Here is a 19171-nt window from a genome sequence, read left to right on the forward strand (position 1 = left end):
CGGGCAAACTTACGTAAAATTAGGAGCAATGAGAAAGGTAATAGAATTGTGTTGAAAACTCTGGGAAGAAGGGAAAGGCAGGGTAATATATAGCTAGCTGTTTCTTTTCTTGCAACATATATTTTTTTCCCCACTTTGGGTAATTCCACATCTTTTTCCTGTGTTTCGCTTTAGGGGCTGTTCTAACGCAATGTACATATTTTCTCATATCTCCACTGTTCTCTCAGAATCATATGTTTCAAATAGAAGGATTTTGGAAAATTGAAAACAATTCAGAATTCAAAGTAACCGCTTTCTAATGAAGTGTTTACAAGAACTGAGAGACGTTTCACTAATTTGAAGCAATCTCTGTCTCATTTGATAAAATAAAATGTTGATTTTTATTCCCATTCACAAAAGGGACACATGGCTTCCTGTTCGCCGGACTTGGAACAACCCCTGCTTTTCCCTCGCTGCCCATCAGTTGGCGCCTTTCGCCGTTCTTTTTTTTTTTTCCCCCAAGCCAGCTTTGGGGGCTGCAGTCGCTCCGCAGCTCGCAAGTCACATGGCCTGCCCGAGCGAGGGGAGCCCTGCGCCGGAGCTGCGCTGCGGGAGGAGGTGAGGCTTCCGCGGCGTATCCAACGCTCGCAGCGCCGGCTGCTCTGGCCTCGGGGTTCGGGGATGGCACCTCCACCGGAATCTGCCAGCCACTCGGCCTGGGCGACATTACAGGCGGCCTCGTTGTGCCCCGGGAATGGAGCTGACCGCCTCTACCGGGTAGGTCAGCGCTGCGCACGGTCTGCCCAGCCCTTTTGGCACGGTGATGGGAGCACCCATCCCTGAGACACGCCACTGTGAGGGGACAGGATCCGGGATGGCCGCGGAGGGCACGCGGAGAGAAACTGAGGGGGATGGTGCTGTCTAGAAGAGCCTGTATTCCGGCCGTGCGCCCAGGGCACGCTGGCTTCGCTGCGGCCCTGCCCACGCTGCGGGCAGTTTGCTGCCAGTGGACCGCAGGGACCGATGAAGGGCGTCGCCGCGCGGCCAGGCTGTCGTCAGCGCAGGGAGGAACGTACTTGTTCACCTCTCGCCCGCGCCCTCCTGGCTGCGGGGTAGATCTAAGGACCCGAGCAGGGCGCGTGCCAGCCTGGGCAAGACCGCTACCGAGCCCAGCCAGGCGCAGCGCCTAAGGGCCGGTCGCCTAATGGCCGCCCCCGGGCAGGGGAGCCTAGTCGTGCGTCCGCCCCTCCGGCCACCGGATGCGCCGAGAGCGCGGCTGAAGCTAGGGGTTTTCTCGCAGCTCCGGAACCTGGGGAAGGTGATCTGACCGAGGAAGGGGCCCCTCCCAGCTCGCGGAAAACACTAGCAGAAGGAAACCAACAAAGCGATGGAAGTGGTCAGCCACAGCCTTTGGGAAGGGAAACTGAGGCCTGAGCGTAGGGGAACTGCCCAAGGTTAGCGGCAGACACTCGATCCTGGACCCAGGTCTCCCGCCCGCATTCTTTTCCCAAGAGCGATAGTTAGGACATTCTGGGCATTTCTTGCCCTCTGGCCGCTAAGCTCTGTCACTCGTGCCGCACTGCGCTCACGGTATCTCGGGGCACAAGCTCCTGCAGGGTCGGTGTGACCCAGGCATCTACTGCTCGCCCCATGCTGTTCCCGCCCGCCCGCAGGGCGGCTCCAATGATGATCTCACTATGCGGACCATTAGCAGATCCTGCAGGTGTGTGTGTATGTGTTCATGCGTGTGTGTTTTCCTCAAGAAAACTAAACCTCAGCAGGGCAAATAGTTGTTTCAGGGGCAATTCTTTTTCTAGAGGGCATGCACCAGGTACTTTATGCGGTGAGAAGAGAAAACTGTTAGTGCCTAAGACCTAACTTGAGAATTATTAGAATTTCTTTAAAGGATAAACTTTTTTTTTTTTACAGAACATTCAAGAAATAAGCATGTTAAAGAGACGATTAAAAACTGCACCCTCTAGTTTGTTGATATTTTATGGATATCTTCTTAAAAATTTCTCTACTTCATGCACTTGAAATGTTAAATCAGTAACGTGGACCAAAAAAGGTTACTTTTAATTTTTTTAATTTTTAATTTGGATGTTGTTGATTACCCATAGGAATTAATTGTTCCTCTGCTCGTTAGTCTTTTGTGTTTCTGTGATTGAATTGACTGTTAATTCCATTGCCCATTTTTCAGTTGAATTCTTTCTCTTTTCTTCTTCTTTTTTTTTTTTTTTTTCCTTTTTTCAGTACTGGTGATTGAATCAAGGCCTCCCACATGTTAGGCAAGCAGTCTGCCACTGAGTTATATTTCCCATTCTCTTCCTGATTTTTAAGCATTTTTTATGTATTACACATTAAAGTAGTAATTATCTGTCATATATGTTGCACCAAATTAAGCATTTCCTGTTAAATTTTAGGAGTTCTAATTCCAGATTATCTTTAAAATACTTCCATCAATTTTTAAACTGTGATGGTGATTAATTACATGGGTGTATAAATTTGATAAGTGTCATTGGATTATATAATTAAATGGTATATTTTGGTGTATGTAAAGTGTATCTCAAAAAAATATATATATATATATATTTTTTTTAAAGAGAGAGTGATAGAGGGAGAGAGAGAGAGAGAGAATTTTTCAATATTTATTTTTTAGTTATCGGCGGACACAACATCGTTGTTTGTATGTGGTGCTGAGGATCGAACCCGGGCCGCACGCATGCCAGGCGAGCGCGCTACCGCTTGAGCCACATCCCCAGCCCCAAAAAATATATATTTTTTAAGCCAGGAGAATGAATGCTAGGTCAGGAAAGTGAATCTGCTAATCAGGTATTAAAACCTATTTTAAAGCTTCAGTAATTAAAATAGTATGGCTCTGGCACCAAAATACACAGATAAACAGATGCAAATGTCTACGAACAAATGCAAACGTCTATGAACAGATGCAAATATACAATCATTTAATATAACTGTACCAATTTCAATTATGGCTAAAAATATGGATTTAGGCTCTCTGGCTTTCATGTTCACCATCCCAGTGTCTGACACAAGACTCAAATGTTAGTGAATTAAATGTCTAGTAATAATCATAAAAGTAATATATGCTCATTGCAGAAGTGTGGAAAGCAAAATAGAAAACCTCCATCTCCCATACCCTTCATCTCTCCTTCACCAAATGGTACTCTACATTAAAAAAATTAAGTGGTCCATAGTATGTACATTTTTCTACAGTTGCCTTGACGTAGTTTGCATTTTCTCTTAAAACTGTCCTAGTCTATTTGGGCTGCTTTAACAGAGTGCCACAGTCCAAATACCTTCAACAACAGAAATATTTATTTCTCACAGTTCTGGAGGCTGGACATTTTCAGATCAGGGTGCCCTCTTCCTGGTTACAGACTTCAGGGCAGGATTCTTATTCTGTCCTTCTAACATGAGGTAGAGCAGAGCAGGGAAGCAAGCCCTCTACTATCTCTTACTATAAGGACATTAAACTTATCATGAGAGCTCAGGACCTAATTACCTTCCAAAGATCTGATCTGAATCTTGGCATACCATCACATTGGAGATTATATAGGGTTTTAACATATGAATTTTGTAGAGACACAGAAATTCATTCCATAGTGGAGACCTAGCTAGCACTTCTTTTATTGTGGCATATTTAACCCCCCTCCCAGCCTTTTTAACATCTTCTTAGCATACTCTGTGTGATTATCTAAAAATCTATTTTCCCATTCTTAGACATTTTGTTTGCCTGCAGTTAGTTCTTTTCTACCTTCCTTGCTATCTTCTTTCTCTTCTTTCTTTTTTCCTTTCATCTTTCCTTCCTTCTTCCCTTCATTCCTCTCCTCCTTCTTTGTTAAACAAAACTTAAGTGAAAATTCTTTGTCCATTTTTTGGTACTATGTGTTGACATTTCTGTCAGGTATATCCTTAGAAGTAGAAATGCTATGTAAAAATGATGCACATATAACACTTTTATAAGTACTGCCCCAATGTTACCTCTGAAGATTGTACCATTTTATAGGCAAATGCCCATTTATTGAACTGTACCATTCCCTCTTTAATTGAATTATAATTAGATTATGTTCAATATAGATATTAATTCGGACAAAGGTACCTCTTTCTATTATTAGTCTTTGGTGAAATATTATTTTTCTCCATTTACTAATGACATTTTAAATGTCTTTTAGTAGAATCTGTAGTATGTATGTATATTCCTATATTTCTTAAATTTATTCCTAGGTATTGGGTTTTTATTTTTGATTGACACCCTATATTCCATTAATTAATTTTTATTGATCAGATGAAAGCATTTAAATATACTTACACATATACATGTGTATGATGTAAATATATAATCAGAGTAATAATGTATATATAAATGCATATATGTTGCATTCTAAAATTCTTTGCCATTTTTGTTTTTCAGCTGATTTTTTTGTGCTTCCAATCTGTGCAGAGGCTGTAGTATATATTGGTTCAGTACATAGGTTTTAGAATCAGTCTGACTGGGTTCCAAACTTAAAAGCGTTGTTAACCTCGGGGACAAGTTAATTGTGTCTTATCTTTTTTAGCTATAAAATGGGCTTGATGACTTCTCATAGTCTTTTTCTGAGGTCAATGAGTTGCTAAGAGTAGCACCTGGCATGTAATTGCTCATCAGTGTTTACTAGTAAGTTGGTCTCTGCACATTACGTGATCAGGCTTTTTAATACTCTCAATTTAATATTCTCAGCTGAGAACCCGAGGCCCATAGAGGTCAAAATTTTCACATGGCCTTTTATTTACTCAACAGTCATTAAGTTTTTTCTGTGTATAAACTACTACACTGGGTCTGAGGGATTTCAAAGATATATCAGACTGAATCCACTAAAAAGGGATTTAGAAGTCCAACTGGGGCATAAAAAATTCAAGGTCCATAAATAAAGCATTGGAGGCAGTAGGCATCATGGATAACACACAGGCTTTAAATTAGTCCTCTATTTGAATTTCCTGCTTTTGATTTCCTAGCATCTATTTTTGTTCTCATCTAAATGGGATTAATTGCATTGCTAGTTGAGAGTTGCTGTCTTAGAAGAAATAGATTCAAGAGTCTAGCACAACCCTGGGATATGTTGTAGGGAATTAATAAGTGGTAGCTATAAATATGTGCAATCAGCCCTCTGTATCTCAGGGTCCACATCTGTGGATTCAATCAATTGTGAATCAGAAATAATTAAAAAAAAAAGAATTGCATCTGTACTGAATATGTACAGATTTATTTTTCTTGTCATTCCCTAGATAATATAGTACAACTATGACTTACATACCATTTACATGGTATGTAAGGTATTATGTTGTATTAGGTATTATATAAGTATTTTTACTATTATTATTATTGGTACCAGGGATTGAACTCAGGAACACTCAACCACTGAGGCACATCCCCAGCCCTTTTTTATGTTTTATTTTGAGACAGGGTCTTGCTGAGTTGCTTAGGGCCTCACTAAGTTTCTGAGGCAGGCTTTGAACTTGCCATCCTTTTGCCCCAGCCTCCCAAAGCACTGAGGTTACAAGTGTGTGCCACCATGCTCAGCTTATACAAATGATAAATGATTTGAAGTGTACAGGAGGATATGCAATAGGTTAAATGCAAATACTATGCTTTTTAAGTAAGGGCCCTGAGCACTTTCAGGTTTTGGTATTGGTGGGGAGTATTCTTGGAATCTCAATATTTCAACAATAGTACATTCTAAAATAGGAAGTAACAATTGAATGCCATGGGGGAAGCATAGAAAGGTCCTCAGTATGTGTAAGAAAAAGAGCTTATTTCTGGTTAGGGGAAATTATCCTTAGCTTTTGGAAGAGTCACCTTTTGATTGATTTTGACAATCGTGTTAGCATTTTCTGGAGAAGGAATGAAGCTGGAAAGATAGAACTGGCTTGTGAAGAATCTTGGCAAAGACTTCAGACTTTATTCCATAGTCATTGGAGAATCATAGATTAGTTTTCCAGAAAATAGTACCATGTTCTGACCTGTGCTTCAAAGGATGAGGTGGATGCTGGTAATGTAAAATATTACCATCATTTACACAGTGTTTCATGCCTGATAAAGAGCGTTTGTAGCCATTGTCTTTTCATCTAAACAAAGTCTAAATAAAATTAGATAATTTTCAATTTTTCTGTTTTGCAAGAGACAAAACAGGACTAGGGAGAGGAATGACTTATTTCTATAAATGAATCTAATTAATGAGTGTTGGGGCCAGAATTGGACCCAGATCTTTTAATTTTGAATCTGTCATTCATGCTAGAGGTCAGGAGTCCACTCAGGAGTCTGTTGCAATCAACTGGCCTAGAAGTGATGAGGGTGACCAGGGGGTACAGTGAGGAAGGCATGATAATGGACAGGGGAGGGGAAAAGAGAGGCATATTAAGAGAGACCAGGGAGGTGGCACTGGGAAGTGACTGAATGGAAGGGAGAGGTCAGAACGTGGACCCAGGTACCTGGGAGAGCAATGGTGTCATTCAGAAAGAAGAGTGGAGTTGGGAAATATAGCCAATCCTCAAGTGCTTGTCTCCTGATGTCTAGCCTGTGTTCTGCTGCCCATACCTTGAGTTTAATGTTCAGAATCTGTGCCCAAACCTGTCATTGACATTCCATTTATTCATGCAAACCCTAGTTCGTATTTATTAGTGCCTTTCTCCTTTGCTGTCTTTCCTGAGTCTTATACCTAGACATGGTAACAGGCAGAATCCAGTTTGGGGAGTGGTTGGGTTTCAAGGTTCACTTGCAAAGCTTAGATAAGAACTCAGTAAATATTGTTCCATTGAATTGAGGGTATAATGATTGTTACCAGGCCAACTCACAGGTACCAGTCAATTCACATTGTTGCTGGAGTATGGGCCTGAGCAGGTGACATTGTGGACAAGTGACTCTAGAATTCTAGGAAAAAGCATCAGATCTGCTCCTGTGGCCCAAGGTAGGTTTGCTAGATTGCATTGCTCTTCAAAGGAGAAGTGTATTTCTTCAATCTTTGTGACTTCAGGCTTTTGGTACCCTCTTCCTGCAGGAAAATTCCATATCTTGCTCTGCTGAACTCAAGTTATTATGTAACTTGATCTGGTCAGTGAAATGTAGGTAGAAATGATGGTGTCACTTGTGAACAGTAGCTTGAGAGCCAGGTTGTGGTTCACTATGCCTCTTTTCTCTCAGCCATAAAATAGTGTTCAAAAATGAGGCAGTGTCACCTGCCTGGGTGCTGGAGTGTGGACAACATGGAACAGAGGCACAGTTGACCCATACAGACAAATAATAAGATTAAGGAGTAAACCTTAGTTATAAAAAAAGGGGGAAGGGGGATAAAGAAAAGAAAAACCATTATATTAATTGGAGGTTGTAGAAATTGAAAATCAGAATATTTCCCCTTTGTTTTTATATCAATATGAATAGATAAATCTTGTTACACAGTTTGCTTCCAAAATGGGAATTGTTCTCTTGTTTTTCATGGCTCATATATACACCTAATAAAACTTACTGAGTAATTAAAAAGTACTCCAGGATTAGAATCTATTTATTTAAAACTTAGCAATAAGAGAAGAAATGCATATTGTCATGGTTTCTTGATTTTTTTCCTGAAGCATATTTATAATAAAATATACTAAACTGTTTTTCCTTGTCACATTGAATACAAAACGAAAACCTTAGTTCTTATAAACCACTGGGATTTGGAAATCATTACAAAAGCCTGCCCTGACTCATAAAATGTAGAATAATGGAAGAGCTGGGTCTTACACCTTGTCAGCATTCTAGAAATTTCTGTGGATAGATTGATTGATCCTTTATTTTCTCCTGAAGATCTAACAGTTGGCCTGCTGCTTTTTCTTTCTATTGAATATTCAGGACCTCCATCCCTAGCTCTGTGGGAGGAGTGAATTGCCTTGCCCCTTGGCTTTGGCCAGTGAGTGGTGAATGGGCTTGATCTGTAGCACACCTACACAGCATGTAACTGTACCTGCATGTTTTGACTCAGCCTCTTGTGCAGCTTCTATCCAATATAAGATCACTTCCCAGGTAACTGTTGCCTCTGCAGCTTGATCTGAAAGGAGGTACAACAGATGATCTGCTTGCAATCTACATTCTGTACCTGAGTCCATCTGGGCCACAGCTATCCAAAGATTGTGTACAAGAAGTGCATGATGTTATTGTTATGAAGATCTGGGGCCATTCATCACCCCCAGCAAGAGCTGATCACTGCAGGCAGGGACTCAACTGAATCCTTCACCTTCCCTTGTTGTCAGTGGAACATTGATGGCAATCTTGCAGACTTGCAGCCTTATTTGTTAAGGAACTTTTTGAGATATTAGTGATTTTATTGTCCTTAGGAAAGAAAATCACCTGGGTTTAAAAGGTTCTCTTTTTGTCTAATCTCAGTGCTCCCATTTCCGTCCCATCTGCCATATCATAGTAAGTGATACCACTTACTGTGTGCTTGTGTTATGGGGAGGACTGCTCAGAAAACGTACCAAGTCCATTTTGTCTGAATTGAAAAGTCTTTATTTAGCCAACCAGCTGGCAGCTGTTCCCCACAGGACTTATAACTGTCTCTGCAAGGAACATCCTCAAGCCTGAGCATTTCAGGGTCTTTAAAGGCAAAAACCACATTGAGGTTGACATACCTGCAAGCAAGGAGGGGTACAGAATCTGAATTGAGGAGTTAGCGAAACAATGCAGTGAGTACATTGGCATTTCCCACAGTACTTTCCAGGTTGGCATAGCAGCAAGCAAGCAGAAGGGAAGTGGTCAAAATGATACTAGTTGAGTACAAGTTAGAGAATGGTTACTAATGTCTAGACAATCAATCTCTGACAGGGTACATTGCCCAAGAAAAATGAGAATCAAAGAGAACAATTTTATACTGTGTAAGAATTGCCTTTTGTGTTGCCAAACATGCTATGCTAAGCAACTATTGATAGGTTCAGAGGCGGAGTGTTGCCACGGGAGAAGCATTTCTTATGGAACATGGAGTCTCGGGGTAAAATGGAGTCTGTTTGGTCATGGCCCATAATGCCTGCCATTTTCCAAGCTTCCTGCCTTATCTTGTTGACTTTGTTTAGTTCCCTCTCCTGTATGGGTCCAGCTCCCTTGAGTAATATAGCAAGGGTAAGGACAGAAGTTTGAGCAGGAAACCACCTGAATGCCCCTCCTCCCAGGGCTATTATGCCAGGAGCATGAGCTTAGCCTATTCCAGTATTTGCATCCACTAAGTATGATATGGAACTGGTGAGGCCATGTGGATGTGGAATCCCATGCAAGAACAGAGAAAATCAGAGGCAGATACGAATGGTTCGCACTATCTTAGAAGTTCACAAATGAGCTAACTTGGGATTACCTAATATTCTGCCCTCTTCTTGCTATAATTTTGCTCTTTAGTACTATCTAGGTCTCTTATTAGTACTAGGATAGTCTGTCTCACCTCTGGGGTGACCCAGCATAATCTGCTTCTGTCACCGAAATTTCACTAGATTTATCTTTTTACTTCCTTGAATTATTATTTCATCAAACTGTACAGAGAGATTTGATATTCTACACAACTGTAGAGGGGTGGCCAGGCTAACTGCTATAATAAACAAATCCAAAAAGCATTTGTGGCTAGACCAATGGTTTAGGTGTTGCTCACAGCACAGACCACTCTAGGTTGGGAGGTGATCTTTGGGAGCTGTTTCATGCAATCATTCAAGGACAGGCTCTTGCTATTCGTGGCTCCATCCTCCTCTATTTGTAGCTGGCAGAGTGGAAAAGAGAAGTGGAGAGAGCACACATCTCTGTAACCCCTGTGCCAGAAGTCACAACTGTAAACTTACTCACATTTACTGGCAAACCCTAGTCACATGTCCCTCCCAGGGAGGAGACAGGCTAGGAAGTGAGGTTTGTACCCAAGAAGGAGAGAACATGGATGTGGAGCGGACTACCACCACCACCTTGTATGGGGCCTGGACAATCTTTCCTCACAAAAACTCAAACTGACCATTTTCTTCCAAATGTGTACAAACGTTATCATGCTTCTGAGGCAAGAGGTTTACATTTGCTACTGTAGATTTGCATTGACATTACTGGTTTTCTACTAGCTTGTCTTTCTGTTTCTATTGTTTGGTGCAAATATGTTTTCCATCAGAACATTAGGCCTATTTTCTCCCAAAATATTACTTTAATTTGAAAACAGGCATATTTTAGTGGCATTTTCAATATGCCCACGATACATGCTCTCACTGGTTCCCATGATACTTCTATAAAAATATAATAAGAGAAAAATCAGGACTAAATGAATATGCAATTTGAAGTATGAGTACCTGAGGTTAGAGAAAAATGAATACAATATGATATTAAATTAACAGACAGTTCAGGGAATCCCAGAAGTATTATTTTTCTTGTTTGGAATATGCAGGAAAGACAGAAGAGTTTTCAGAAATTACTGTGCACAGGCAGTGAACAAGTATTTACTGCACACTTATGCTGAAACTTGTTCTAAATGTGTGTATTTCCTCTAGACCAAGTCTAGTTTTGGGCATCTGTTTTAAGAACCCATGTCTGTATAGTTGGAGAATCGACACAATGATTTTATCAGTCTAGCTGGTGATTTTCTGGCACCGTAAACCTAACTAAGCCTCTGTGGGCATGAGGACTTGGTTGAACCTACTTGACCTTGATGCTTATAGAAATAAGATAGTATTTCAGAGATCACTAACAGGTACAACTAAAGATCAGTTCACTACAGAATATAAAGTCTCTAGTAGTTATACAGCCTCCAGCTAGAACTTCTGACTTGATATGTGCTCATATCAAATTCAGTCCTCAGATTTTTTTTTTTTTTTGGTTATTTTTACCACTTTCTGTTTTTTCTCCTTAGGTTTGACTTGCTTTGATTCTGGCCTGAGTTCCAGAATGCTTTGTTCTTGGGATCAGACATGACCAAAAGTTGACCTCATGAGCACATCAACCTCTTCAGCTGCCATGCTCCTCCGGAGGCTGCGGCGACTCTCCTGGGGCAGCACTGCTGTCCAGCTTTTCATCCTAACAGTGGTGACATTCGGCCTGCTGGCCCCCTTGGCCTGTCACCGACTTCTACACTCTTACTTCTATCTACGCAATTGGCATCTGAACCAAATGAGCCAAGAGTTCCTGCAGCAAAGTTTGAAGGAAGGGGAGGCTGCCCTTCATTACTTTGAGGAGCTGCCTTCTGCCAACGGCTCAGTGCCCATTGTCTGGCAGGCCACTCCTCGGCCCTGGCTGGTGATCACCATCATCACTGTGGACAGGCAGCCAGGCTTCCACTATGTCCTGCAGGTGGTATCCCAGTTCCACCGGCTGCTGCAGCAGTGTGGCCCGCAGTGCGAGGGGCACCAGCTCTTCCTGTGCAACGTGGAGCGTAGTGTGAGCCATTTTGATGCCAAGCTGCTCTCCAAGTATGTCCCTGTGGCCAACCGCTATGAGGGCACTGAGGATGATTACGGTGACGACCCTTCGACCAACTCCTTTGAGAAAGAGAAACAGGACTATGTCTATTGTCTGGAATCATCACTGCAGACCTACAACCCAGACTACGTCCTGATGGTAGAAGATGATGCTGTTCCGGAGGAGCAGATCTTCCCAGTCTTGGAGCATTTGCTACGGGCTCGCTTCTCCGAGCCACATCTCCAAGATGCCCTGTATCTAAAGTTGTATCATCCCGAGAGGCTTCAGAACTACATCAACCCAGAGCCCATGCGGATCCTGGAGTGGGTCGGCGTGGGCATGCTGCTAGGGCCTTTGCTCACCTGGATATACATGAGGTTTGCCAGCCGTCCAGGCTTTAGCTGGCCTGTCATGCTCTTCTTCTCCTTGTATAGCATGGGGCTGGTTGAACTCGTGGGCCGGCACTATTTCCTGGAACTGCGGCGCCTGAGTCCTTCCTTGTACAGTGTGGTTCCTGCCTCTCAGTGTTGCACCCCAGCCATGCTCTTCCCTGCCCCTGCAGCCCGCCGGACCCTCACCTACCTGTCCCAGGTGTACTGCCACAAGGGCTTTGGCAAGGACATGGCACTGTACTCACTGTTGAGGGCCAAGGGAGAGCGGGCCTATGTGGTGGAGCCCAACCTGGTGAAACACATTGGGCTCTTCTCCAGCCTCCGGTACAACTTTCATCCCAGTCTGCTCTAGGGTGCCAAGAAACGCCTTTCTGAAATTGGCCACTTCCTGGAGATTTAAATATTGAGTTCTTTCTTGAGACACGGTTGCTTGCAGATATTTCATTGTTTAATGTTGCTAGGAGTAAAGGCACTGGGACAGCTGAGGGACGCATAGAGGTCAAGAGCTTTGGCTTTGGTAGCCCCTGGCAGGAGCAGCGGTTTGCCACAGGTCTGGCCCTGACTCCCTCCACACAGCCACACTGCCTCATGCAGTCGGTCCCACCCACTGAGGGTACATTTAAATACCAGTTATATTCTCCTGTTGTTTGTAAGCTCTTCTTTGTGATAGAGCTTGTGACTGCCAAAAATCTTGTGCACAACTGTTTTAGGATTTTAAGGATAGAATCTGGTGAAAGATGAGATCTTTCTGATGAATCTCTTTCTCATCGGTTACGAGAATGGATGTATGTTTAGAATGTAAGCCTAAAGAGGCAGGACCATGTTGATATATTCCATTTGTTTCCTTGACCTGGTGTAATAAAAACTGTTAAAAGATGGACAGTGCCTGGCATTTTGTAGGCAGATGATTTGGCATTTTCTACGGGTAGCACATTGATAATTGATATTATTAGTGAGAACTTTAAGTCACAGCCAGATCTGGAGGAGCTTTCTGAATCATCAAAGTCCACTTGCTTCTGTTCAGTAGTAACTTAACATTGATTTTTTGTCATATTCTTATTCTTTGGCAATTGGACATTTCAGTAGGGTGAACTCTGTCCAAGTAGCAATCCTTTTCCCTAACTTGGCTGCCTAAGAGTTCAACCACAGTTCTTTTTCTTCTGGTATGTGGTGATGTAAAAGAGAAGGCATGGATCTTATCTCTTCCAAGCCCTTGGACAAGTCATCTGGCCCCTCTGGGTCTCCTTTTCTTCACATGTAAAGTGAGGACAGTAGGACCTACCTTTTAAAGTATACTTGAAGATTAAATAGCAAAATAGATATGAAACATAAGCAAATGCTTAGCCCATGGAGGACACGTGGCAGCCATTTTTTCACTGTTGTAATAAGGTGTTTTAGTCAGCTTTTCATTGCTGTGACCAAATGGCCTGACAAGAAAAAAAAATGTAGAGGAAGAAAAATTTATCTGAGCTCATGGTTTCAGAGGTCTTAGTCCATAGACGGCACTGACTTCATGGTTCTGGGCTCAATGTGAGGTGGAAGGGCATGGTGGAAGAAGGCAGTTCAGCACATGGTAACAGAAAGCAGAGAGTGAGCTTGGCTCACCAGGGACAAAATACATACCCAAAGGCATGCCCTTTCCCCTGGCCTGTAACATACCTCCTTTAGCCACAACCTTACTGGTTACAGTTAATGCTCAGTTAATCCATATCAGGATTAATCCACTGATTAGGTTACACCTTTCATAATCTAATCATTTCACCTCTGAACATTCTTGCATTATCTCACAAATTAGCTTTTAAAGGATACCAAAGCCTATGAAGTTTGGTAGTTTTACACAAGCACATAAAACTCAAGTGTGTTTTGGATGAAGGTGCTAGTGATGATATTTAAAGTGTGACATAGGGCATGGGATTGAAACCTTCAGAGCATCTGGTTCATACCAAACATTTAGAAGAGAGGCTGACTTTTCACTGTGGCTTCTAAAGATTTATGCAGCTCAGCTTTCTAGCAGTCCCACCTCTGACTAAGCCAAAGTCAGAACTGTTCATTCAAACTGGAAATGCCCTGAGATTCCTGTTGAACCTATCCCCAGACTAGCATCTGAAAACTACTTTTCTCAAAAATTACAAATGTGGGTTGGGGTTGTGGCTCAGTGGTAGAGCATTTGCCTAATATGTGTGAGGCACTGGGTCCGATTCTCAGCACCACATATAAAAAAATAGATAAATAAAGGTCCATCAATAACAAATAAAATATTTTTTAAAAAGAGCTAAATTGTCTACCCAAAGTCTATATAGCAGGGACCTGTTTTCAGCAGGTAAGTTTATTTATAAGTAAGAATCTCTTGTAACATTATCCTGTTTTGTTTTAAGAGAATATATAACTCCCATCCTTGCAGGGTTAGTCCATAAGGCCTTAGTGACCCCATGGAAATATGAACCTATCTCTGCAAGATAGGTGCACTGTGTTACAATGCACTGTGAACGCACATATAAACACCTGCCTCCCTTCCCCCCACTAATTGTGAATGCCTTGAGGGAAGGGGCTGTGGCTCATTCAATTTTGTATATAGAATGACATTTCTTAGGCACTCAATACTTTTCTTCACATGAATGTTTAAATGAAAATGATTTTATAATATCACTACTATTTAGATTTTAAACATCCCCATATGACCCATCTCCAAGTTAAAAACCCCAAACTGCTACCAAGTTTACCATGCTTGTGACAGTATAGTGCTTCTGGATTTTTTTGTAAGTACACATTCTTGATTTGCTAATTTTCGTAGTAATGACACAAACTGGGCATTCTCTTTAATGGAATACTTGCTTGGAAGTTACTTTATTATTTTCTTCTTTTTCAAAAGTTCGTCTCACAGCACAGCTGCTTTTTTTCTGACAGACATTCTGGCTGTACTGCCTCATTATAAAGTTCTTCTGCTTTTTATTTGTGGATTCATTTTGGTTTTCTCCCTCACAAATTCCTTTCGGTCTGTCTTTCCAGCCATAGCAGTTGCTAATCTTGTCTCCTTGTCAGACTTTGGCTTTTTATAAAGATGTTCAATCTCCCAAAGAGAAAGTAATTCACCTCTGGGTTCCTCATCACTGTCTATTTCAATGTATTTTCTTTTGGGGGGCTTTCCCAGGGTCAGCATCAAGTTTTTTCCTTATTTGGGCCATGCAGATTTTCTGAAAGTTTTCCTGAGTTAAAACTCGACTAGTGCTGATGGCTGCAACTTTCTTGATGGGCATGCTGTTCAGCTTCTTGGAAATTTCTTGCTCTTCATCAGAAAAGTGGTACACATCAACCCATTCACCATCGGCATCCTCCTCCTCACTGGTACTTTCCCATCCATCTTCATCATTTTCAGTTTTCTCTTCTTTCTCAATTTCTAGAAGCTCAGTTCCTGGAATGAAATCTTTAGCATCCAATTCACCATATTCTTGTACTCTTGCTTCAACAGAGGTTTCTCTAGGTTTACCCTGGAATTTCTTCTGCAACATCTGAGGGTTCAGTGTCTGAAAGAGCTGAATCAGAGTTCTAGCAGACATCATTACATTCTTATCTTTGTGTGTCTTATGTCCAGGTCTTGGAGAAGTTCTTCAGTCATGGCTACAGGACACCAAGCTGTTATCTCCTCCATTGCACTGATTCCTACTGTCATGACTTCCCCAGAGTTCTTGTCAGTAACAAAATTGTTGGCCATAGTCATGAGCAATGATTGAACAATCTCTGGGGGTACTAGGTGATGAGAGGCTTGGGTAGCAAACATAAGGATCTTGGTTACTTCTCTCTAGTGGGGCTGTTGAAACCTTTGCAAGAAGGGATGAAAGTTGAAGAGAAAAAGCTTGTGAATTCCCACCAGTCTGGAGATGAGGATTCATGAGCATCATCTTCACTTCAAACCTTTCCTTAGAGCTCTCCAGATGCTTTGGTAGTTTTTCTGCAAAATCTTGGGGATCATGAATCAAGTGAAGAGCTGAAAAGTTAAACACCTCTGGAGTTTTTTTCTTCCTCTTTTGTTTCTTGAGTATTTTCATTGTCTTTTCCAACCTTTTCTTGTTCTTGGAGCTCTTCTTCCCTGTGGCATACTGCACTAGCAGTTCTCTTGCTGTTTTAGGGCCTTCATCCTCAGATTCTGAGTCACTGTCCTATTTCTTGTCTTCATCTTTCCCAAGGAAGAATGTCAAAGCAGCAACTAGCATCTTGGTGACCTGAGAGAAGCATGTAGTTGTGATAACATTTAACAGTTTGGGCATCATTCCAGATGTTCCTTCTGTAGAGTTCTATCATCACATCCAAAGATATCTTGGCTGCAGTTGCATTGCTATCTCTTAACATGGCATACATAAAATTCTGCAAAACTATATTCACTTTATTGTGTTTTGCATTTGTATGCTTTTAATTTTTTTTAAATTTTAGTTATAGATGACACAATACGTTTCTTTTATTAATTTACTTTTTTTATGTGGTGCTGAGGATTGAACCCAGTGCCTCACCTGCATGAGCCAAGTGCTCTGTCACTGAGCCACAATCCCAGTCCATGCATTTATATTCTTGATATCAGTTACAAATGTGTGTATAAAGCCTTTTGCAGAAGCCTATCATGGCAACGCAGAAGTTAAAAGAAGAGCTCTAGTAAACTTGATGGATTGATGAGATTCTTATTTCTCAGCCAGATCAAAGCTTTGCAAAATGTCATTCAAAAATCTGGATCCAAGGCTGTAATGATTGTAAGAGAGAAGATCTTTCAGCTCCTGAGGAAAGTTACTTAGATGTCCTGGGTAGCAGTGACCAGTCTGTGCCACAAATGTCACCAGCTCCAACTCTGCTGGGTTTATTTGGCTGTAAAATGAAAATCTCCACATTGGATTTGTAGTGATTATACTACTGGAGAAACTCCTCCATGTAGGCCAGCGGGTCCCGCCTCATCTGATTCTGTGACTGCGGCAGATCATTGGGCACCCTGTTGTTTTTGCTGGACACATTGGCTGTAGATTGGCTTCCCCGGCAGCAGTTCTAAAAAGGTTCACATAGCATCCAGCAGCCAGTCACTCCCAGCTCCTGCCTGGACTCCTGTGCATGTGCTTTTCTTTAACCACATTATTGTGCTCACAGTCTCTTATAAAATCTGATAATAATCCAGACTAAATAATGTCTGTTTGCTAAGATACTAGAAACCCATTGTTAAGTTAGTTTCAGTCTGTGTGTTCTATTGTTATAGTGAGCTGTCATTTATCCCAGCAACGTCCCAAGTGATTGGAGTGACTAGAAGGCTTCTTACAATGTTCAGATTCCACTTCTTCATTCCTCCTCCTCCTCAAGTAATTGGTTCACCCCTGGATTTTACAATTGAACCATCTACAACATCCTCATTAGAGTTTGTTACATTAGTGATTGGGTCTTCTCATGAAAGGTTTTGACCAATGTCAAGAGAGGCACTCTAAGCCAGCCAGGCCCAACATGCTGGTTTACATTTCTGCTCTAATTCAGTTGTCCATTGCATGTATATATCCCCTGCCTAACAACTCCATTCTGGGTGATTCGGGTCATCCTTGTCTATTTTCTTCAGCTGTACGCCAATATGTTTTCTACTGTTGATCTTAGCAAACCATTCTTGGACATTTCCCCCACCCATTTCTAGATCCTCCTCCATTTTGTCCCTTATTCCTAGAGTCGAATTTTTGCTTCAGGCATCTGAAAGCTTTATGCCAAAGCTGAAGTCCATTTAGTGCCAAGAGGCAGAGGAAAGCTGAGTGCCCTTCCCACACCAAGGGACAAAGGTAGAGGTCTTTGTTCAGGAGGGTAGAGACCTATAATAATCTCACCTGCCTTTCAGAATTTAAATTATAGTTAGGCCCAAGAAATTTCTTATCTTGATGGAGTGTATTTGCATAGACATGAAATTCAAAATAAAAGCATGCTATCTACTGGGGCTTTCTGAAAAGACTTTGGACATTCCCTTTTCTAGGGAAATTTTTCTGATATCGCAAATAGCGTGCACCCCCCATCCACCCACCTACACACAGTGGTAGGGTGCACAGGTAGCCATTGAAAAGTACAGGCTGCTGATTGTACAAGCAACCATGGTCATTGGCCACAGCAGTGCCAGGATTTGATTCTTTCTCTGGATAAAAACAAATTTGGGGCCACCCAGAGCGCCCTACCCCTCACCTATACAAACAGTGCAACATGGTAGTCATTCCTTCATTCTTTCTAGCCTCTTGGCCTAAAGTCCTAAGTAAGTTGTGGAGCTGCCATGGTTGGTATACATGTCTAGATGATTTCCACTGGCAATAACAGGAAGAGGCAAGGGTACCACAGCCCCAAAGAGGAAACCCAGCTTTTCCGGGACAGAAACACACAGACAGGGACCCGCCCCCAACACACACACTGAAAACAAAACCATAATAACAACAAGGTGAAAAGTAGCCATGTGTGGAGCTATGAAAGGTCTTTTTTACACATCACATCCCTTCTCCCTTGAATGCATGTAAAAAAGAGTTCTAATTCAGTTGTACACAGGAACCAACTCTCACTTTCTGGACCTTACTCTTTGTTCTTCTTTCTAGTTTTCTTTTCTAGGCCTATTTCTCTTTGTTCCAGTATTTCCTCCTTTATTTCTTTTTTAAGATTTTCACTGTGGGTCCCTTTACTCTTCCTCATTCATTCATTGCTTACTAGTCACGTACTCGAGTATTGTTCTATGAGTTGGCAACAGAGCCATTAATGAAACAGAAGACCCCTGACCCTGTGGAGCTTCTGTTCTGTGGGGGGAAGTGGAGGGGGAAAATCAAAATAACAAATAAGAGAATTTCATGTAATGTTCAGAGCTGTGAAGGAAGTGGCCAATGTGGTGGGAGTGGGGAAAGGTTGGGCCACTTTAGATAGGATGCAATGTCTTCTAGAGGAGATGAAAATTTACTCAGACCTGGATTATAGGGAAAGGTTTAGCTAAGGGGAAAACATTCCAGATCGTGCAAAGGCCTTGCTATAAGAACCAGTGTAGAAGGTCGAAGGAATGGAAAGAAAGACAGTGTGGCTAGAACTTGAAGTATGAGAATGGGTGGTAAGCCGTGAAGTCAGCTTGCAGGGCCAGATCACATCAGGCCTGGTATTGGAGGTATCTGAATTTTATTGTAAATGCAAAGGGAAGCCAGGTCCTAGCAAGTTAATGAATCACTTTTCCCAGAGCATTGACTACCCATAGTTTTGGTCCTTTGAATTCTCTGTAGGCTGGTCCTATAAAGATACATGGAAGACATATTACATAAGACAGTGTGAGACACCAAGAAAGGTGCAGACACTGCTTCACAAGACAGATGCAGAGACTGCTTCACCAGACATCTTTGTTCTCTTCCATCTT

General features: G+C 42.0%; 1 protein-coding gene and 1 pseudogene across 4 annotated transcripts; one reads left to right on the top strand and one right to left on the bottom strand.

Annotated features, from left to right (window-relative positions):
* Positions 1-502: 502 nt before the first annotated feature.
* On the top strand, positions 503-12682 carry PGAP4 (post-GPI attachment to proteins GalNAc transferase 4). 3 transcript variants are annotated; one of them, XM_081281105.1, is made up of 2 exons: positions 503-597; positions 10866-12682. In XM_081281105.1, exon 2 carries the CDS (start codon positions 10943-10945, stop codon positions 12152-12154), a length of 1212 nt encoding a protein of 403 aa, XP_081137231.1. In that variant the 5' UTR covers positions 503-597; positions 10866-10942; the 3' UTR covers positions 12155-12682. The 3 variants fall into 3 exon arrangements, with proteins under 3 accessions (XP_081137231.1, XP_081137230.1, XP_081137232.1); XM_081281104.1 differs by having other exon boundaries at positions 509-756; XM_081281106.1 differs by lacking the exon at positions 503-597 and adding an exon at positions 830-1702.
* Positions 12683-14728: 2046 nt separating this feature from the next.
* LOC308641489 (protein SDA1 homolog) lies at positions 14729-17461 on the bottom strand (annotated as a pseudogene). The gene is made up of 4 exons: positions 17384-17461; positions 16516-16824; positions 16338-16406; positions 14729-16203 (listed from the first exon to the last, which is right to left on the bottom strand). The product of its transcript is annotated as a protein SDA1 homolog (transcript).
* Positions 17462-19171: the final 1710 nt, after the last annotated feature.

Source organism: Spermophilus citellus, assembly GCF_964194105.1.
Source record: "Spermophilus citellus genome assembly, chromosome: 2".
Lineage (NCBI taxonomy): Eukaryota > Metazoa > Chordata > Mammalia > Rodentia > Sciuridae > Spermophilus > Spermophilus citellus.

Coding starts and splice junctions, on each gene's coding strand:
- PGAP4 (XM_081281105.1), top strand. CDS start 10,943: ATGAGCACATCAACCTCTTCAGCTGCCATGCTCCTCCGGAGGCTGCGG.